This window comes from Pseudoliparis swirei, chromosome 24 (genome assembly GCF_029220125.1).
Source record: "Pseudoliparis swirei isolate HS2019 ecotype Mariana Trench chromosome 24, NWPU_hadal_v1, whole genome shotgun sequence".
NCBI classification, from domain to species: domain Eukaryota; kingdom Metazoa; phylum Chordata; class Actinopteri; order Perciformes; family Liparidae; genus Pseudoliparis; species Pseudoliparis swirei.
In genome coordinates, this window is record NC_079411.1 from 467,090 (window position 1) to 473,272 (window position 6,183).

Consider the following 6,183-nt stretch of genomic DNA (forward strand, 5'->3'; position numbering starts at 1 on the left):
TTATAGAGTTAAAGCTTCATAATAAAGTGCTCATGTTTATAGAGTTAAAGTTTCATAATAAAGTGTTCATGTTTATAGAGTTAAAGCTTCATAATAAAGTGTTCATGTTTATAGAGTTAAAGCTTCATAATAAAGTGCTCATGTTTATAGAGTTAAAGTTTCATAATAAAGTGTTCATGTTTATAGTTAAAGCTTCATAATAAAGTGCTCATGTTTATAGTTAAAGCTTCATAATAAAGTGCTCATGTTTATAGTTAAAGCTTCATAATAAAGTGCTCATGTTTATAGAGTTAAAGTTTCATAATAAAGTGTTCATGTTTAGTTTCCTAATAAAGTGCTCATGTTTATAGAGTTAAAGTTTCATAATAAAGTGTTCATGTTTATACAGTTAAAGCTTCATAATAAAGTGCTCATGTTTATAGAGTTAAAGCTTCATAATAAAGTGTACATGTTTATAGAGTTAAAGCTTCATAATAAAGTGTTCATGTTTATAGTTAAAGCTTCATAATAAAGTGCTCATGTTTATAGAGTTAAAGTTTCATAATAAAGTGTTCATGTTTATAGTTTCCTAATAAAGTGTTCATGTTTATAATTCATAATAAAGGGAGCAGTAGAAGTTGAGCAGGATGTTTATTAGAAAGAGCAAAACAAGCCGAGCTGCTCAGGAAGTTACAGCTTTAATCTTTAAATAAAACTAAAGGCAAGCGGTAGAGAAGAACACTATGTACACAACAACAACGTGTTGACCAACAACTCATCAATATGTTGAGGCCTCTTCTGGACTGAAGCTGTGAAGAAGGAGGAGGAACTGAACTGGGGTCAGATGTTACTACAAATACTGCTTGTGTGTAAAAGTGTATATTTATTTTATATTTGTGTGACTGTGGGGCTCCCAGGGGGCGTGGCTACACTCAAGCCCCGCCCCCAACATGTCAATCATGGACTTTCCAGAGACTCTTTAAACTCTTCGCAGGGTGCGTTCCATTCGCCCACCCTCACTTGCCGCTACCCCACCGCGCTGGACTTGACGCGCCGCTTGCGGACTTCCTCCATCAGGTCCTTGAGGTACTGGATCTCGCGGCTGATAGACTCCGCCTTCTCCGCCAGCTCGCCGTTCCTCTTCTCCAGCTCGTCGCACTCGGAGCCGAGCAGGTCCTGCTCCACCCGCTTCTTCTGCCGGTACCGGGTGGCCGCCGTCTTGTTCTGCTCCATCTTCTTCAGCTTCTTCTCCACCTTGGGAGCGCCGGACACACATTTGACCCGGGGGGGCGGGGTCTTGGCCGAGGGGGAGGGGGGGCCAGAGGAGGACTCGGGTCTGGAGTAGGGTTTGGTCCTGGAGGAACCGGCTGCCAGAGCGAGGAGGCGGGCGGGCGAGCCGGCCACGGACTCGATGCCCGAGTCGCTGTCGGCCGCCGGAGGAGGCGTGACGGACACGAGGGGGGGCTCGCCGGAGGGGACCACCACGAAGACGGGCAGCGACAGCAGGACGGGGGTCTGGTGGCGCCCTCCGGGGTCTGGAGCCACGGAGAGCGAGAGGGACAGCGGCGCCTTCTCCGCCTCCAGGACGTCCACCTCGCTGCCCAGCTCCAGCGTGAAGGCCGGAGAGGGCGGAGCCAGCAGAGAGGGGTCGTTTGGCGCAGAAACAACCTGCCGGTCGGGAACCGCCTCGGCCACCAGGGGGAGGGGGGCGATGGCGGCGGCGTGGAAGGAGTCCAGGAGGCCCCGGGGGGAGCAGGGCCCCTCGTCTGAGGAGCCGATGAGGGTCTCCAGGTCGAACTCGCTCAGGTTGATCTTCTCCGACATCCAGTCCATACCCGCAAAGGCATCATCTGCAGAGGAGAGGTTCAAATTACACCCAAAACCAACAAAAAGGAATAAGATCAAAGGGAAGAAATTAAAACAACAAGCAGTGAATCGTTTGTAAAGTTGATGAAACGCCGAGCTGTGTTCTTGTGACTCGTCTAAACACACAAGAGGAACACAGCGTTCTGAAATGCCACGTTTACCAAACCGGTCTCCATGACACGCCTCCAGCCACCAGCCAATCACAGCCCTCCGTTGCCTCACACACACCAATTACTCCCTCCTTTGATGTTGGTGTTGGACGTGGCAGTGGAGACCCCTGAGGGGACTTCACGGCCTAGAAACTGACCCTCTGAAGGATTTACTGGGGGTTCAGTGTCTTAACTCGTGGAGCAGCCTACTGAGAGTACTTCCTGCCCTCTGAAGTCATCTTGTTCTACGTTATATTGAATCAGTCTCACCGTTGCCGTCGTCCGCTCCCATGTCGACGGGGAGGAGGTCTCCGGCCCCCAGCCAGGGGAGGGCCAGGGGGTCCGCTCCGGCCTTGGTTCCCAGGAACAAGGAGGGGTGGGTGGGGGCAGTGGGGGAGGAGGTGTAGGAGGAGAAAGAGAGGGGGGGCGAAGCTGGAGCCTTGCCCTCTAGAGAGGAGGAGGGAGAGAGAGCTTCTTCTTCATCTTGGTCCAGAAGGGGCCCCATGGGGTCAGCCGTCAGGAACGAGGGCCCTGTGGACCACAGCACCGCAGGGGGTCACAAAGGCAAAGACACAATGATGTCATCACTCAGACGCTAGACTCAGAGAGGCGGACCGACCTAAGTACAGGGCCTCCACGGCCAGCTGGGAGAGGGTCATGACTGCAGGGCGCCGTCAACTGTGAGCGGGCGAGTGAGAACGAGGGCGAGCCCGGGGAGGTCCACGGGTCCAGGGGTTCGGTTCTGCTGTCGACGGCAGCAAAGCTGAGGTTGATTGCAGAGAGAGACCTGAGGAAAGGAAACGGGTCACTTCAGTACCAGGAACACACAACATGGCTTTAAAACCAACAATCCTCACATGGAACACTTTAAAAACTAATTATTATTTTATGTAAGTCTGAACCTGCTGCTGGAAAATATGATTTTTTGGGGGGGATGAACACAAACTAATAACCTCATTTTCAGAGTTTAAGTATAATATTAATAGATATTTTAAGGACCTTTATTACAATTAAAGCTTCACAAAAGACAAAATCAGCTCTCAAAGGAGTGCCTTAATTTATATATATATATAAATATAGTTATTATATTCATATATAAATATACATATAATTTCTTTACTATATTTAAGAGTATATTTTTTATGTTTCTATACGTGTTTATCCCATCAAGTCTCTTTTATACATTTAATATATGTATGCGTTTAATTTTAAACATTACCGTTTAAACTATTAATCTTGCTTAACCCTTACGAGGCTGCTGACGTCACCAACATACGGGGGTGGGGGGGATTTGGGCCCAATCCGTTCCACTGAGGTGACGGGTGTCATGGAGACAGGCCCCGCCCTCCACCGGGATAACGCTTCCTAATTTGGTCATGCTTTGGCAGGTGACTCCGCCCCCTTCGACTCCTCAGCCGCACCCGCGGGCGCGCGGGCGGGTAACCGCTGGTTCCAACCGCCGGGAGAGAGGGAGGTGGGGACGGACAATGCGCGCGCCATTTTGCACACGCCACGTTGTCAAACGAGTCCCGATATAAATACACACACGACCTCGGCGAACTTCGAACAACGTACATTCTACCGGTTCACGGTAAACAGACCCGCTTCCGGTTCACGCAGCGGAGGTGAAAGTGTCAATAGTAAACACAAGAACAGATATATAAATAAGTACTTACGCCATTTTGCCAGAAATAGCCAGTGCACTTAGCCTTTGCACTGCCGGGTTGTTGCCGCTGCAAGGAGAGCCGCGCGCGCCTTTAAACGGCCATGTCGGCGCGAGGGAGAGTCCGCTGAGTCCCGGTAAGAGTTCTCTGAGTCCCGGTGAGAGTTCGTTGGGTCCCGGTGAGAGTTCTCTGAGTCCCGGTGTGGCGTGTTGAATGACGTCAAGACGTAGCGACGAAGACCGGGCGCCTGGGGTCACGCTAGTATATATACAGCCGAAGCACCGCCGACTGTACGCTTCCGTGGTGTCACTCCGCGGAGGGGCGTTTGTTTTACGTATCAGTATCAGTCCCCCCCCCAAACCCCCTTCTCTCAAATGAGGATAAATAAATGATGCATAAGCATAATTTACCATATCGAGCTCGCAGCTGGTCAGTTTACACAAACTTGGCTGCGATCACTCCGCTTGACTGGGTGTGTGATGCGTGACGTCGACACCGCTGAGAAAATAGATCCATGGAGCCAGAAGTAGGTCAGATGCTAAATGTCAACATTGAGAAAGGGAAATAGTTTAGCGAGTCTTTTCTAAATGTCAAATATCACACAATGCGTCCTGTTTATTTATATGACGTTACGTATATTATAATAATATTCACATCAGAACATTTCGGATTAAATATGGTCAAAAATAGGTTTTATATGTTTGTTCGCTGCATCGAACCCACAAAGTATTTCGGCTCAGAGCTAATCGTGTTTGTGGACAATAAAGTTACATAAGAAAGCTTCTATTTCCTTAAAGCACATTAACTATATCTGTCTTCGTTATTGACTTCTCTTGAGAATCCTCTGCAGCTGCCGGTTAAACCCGGTTAACCGGTCCGGTTCCAGACCGCACTGCCCCCTGCTGGCCACTTTCAGAGAGTTATAGATATATATTATTATTCTGCATTGGTTTGTTAAAAATATTTAAAGGAGAGAAAAAAAATCCTTCATGACGATAATATGATCCAAAAAATATTTCATTTATCTGTTTATTTAGTTCAAGGTTGTATGAGAGAAACTAATCCCGTACTTTAGATTTATTGATATATTTAGGTTAAAAGACAACAGAAATAAAATTTACCAAATATTTAAAGCACGAAAAGTCCTCAAACATTTAGTAACGGCCTTCATCACCTTCATGGGGGCCTGTCTCGGAATGTTTGATTACTTTTCAATTCTATACAGCCAGAGGAGTCGCCCCCTGGTGGTCAGGAGAGTGAATGCAGCTTTAACACATGAAGCAGACTTCTATACAACCAGAGGAGCCCCCTGGTGGTCAGAAGAGAGAATGCAGCTTTAACGCATATACTTCTATACAACCAGAGGAGTCGCCCCCTGGTGGTCAGGAGAGAGAATGCAGCTTTAACACATGAAGCATAGACTTCTATACAACCAGAGGAGTCGCCCCCTGGTGGTCAGGAGAGAGAATGCAGCTTTAACACATGAAGCATATCAGAATCAGAATCAGAATCAGAAACAGGTTTATTGCCAAAGAATGTTTTCACAAACAAACGAGGAACTTTTTTTGGCGGAAGGTGCAAGATTCGCGCACCAAGACACCGAGGCGCCGTCCGCGGTGCCATCTTGGAAAGGGTGGATGAAAGATAACAGCATAACATGAGGGAAGAGAGGCGAGAAAAAGAAAAAGCCACCCCCCGACTATGCCCCTAGAGGGGTACAGTGTGGGAGCAGGAGAAACAAAAAACACCATTGCACATAAGCACATACATCTTAGACATGACTTGCAACGAGTAGGAAGGGGGGGAGGGGAGGTAAGCCAAAGACTGGGTGATCTAAGCCCATCCATTGGGGGCAGAAGGTAACCAGCACCGACAAGCAGCCAGCCCGGTCCTTCGCCGTCACGGCGCCGGACGCAGACCCCGTCCTGTCTTACTGGGGGGGCAAAGCAGGCGAAGGCGTGGGATGGGGGGGGGGGGTAGTGAGTGCTTTTTCAGTGTGATGGTTGTGTGTGTAAGTGGCCTGATGTATCGTCCTCCCCCAGTCCACAACAGACAAAGTTCCCAGACCGCAAGATGGTCGTTGCCATGGAGATGGCCTTGAAGGGTCCTGGGGAGAAAACAACCACAGGTGTCTGTGGATAGGGGGAAGGGAATGAGAGAGAGTCTCGCTTCAGTGATCTTCGGGGGAGTTGTTGTTCCAGTCACGGCCTTGGCCAAGGCCCGTCCTGGTAGAGGGAGCCGAAAGCAGATAAGATTGGGATTGTTTGGTCTTCCAGTAGCTGCATTTCAATTTTGCGCACCCACTATTCCTCCATTTTCCTCCCATTTCCCAATAGGATTTCAAATCGATCCAATTTCATTTGCAGAGCCGTCAGCTTCTCCACGATGTTGTCATTCTGACGGTTTAATGCCAAAGTCTGAGTGCCAACAACTCTGCCCAACGCGTCAATCATGTCGGGCAGCCATAGGGGGCTCTTAACGGCTGTCACCGTTTCCTTAATTTTCCGATAAGCCAGGGCAGCGCC

General features: G+C 48.7%; 1 protein-coding gene across 1 annotated transcript; it reads right to left on the bottom strand.

The window, feature by feature from the left end:
• Positions 1-613: 613 nt before the first annotated feature.
• Positions 614-3,890, bottom strand: atf4a (activating transcription factor 4a). The gene is made up of 4 exons (XM_056409156.1): positions 3,671-3,890; positions 2,614-2,781; positions 2,265-2,525; positions 614-1,829 (listed from the first exon to the last, which is right to left on the bottom strand). Exons 2-4 carry the CDS (start codon positions 2,651-2,653, stop codon positions 1,006-1,008), a joined length of 1,125 nt encoding a protein of 374 aa, XP_056265131.1. The 5' UTR covers positions 2,654-2,781; positions 3,671-3,890; the 3' UTR covers positions 614-1,005.
• Between the last annotated feature and the right edge of the window lie 2,293 nt (positions 3,891-6,183).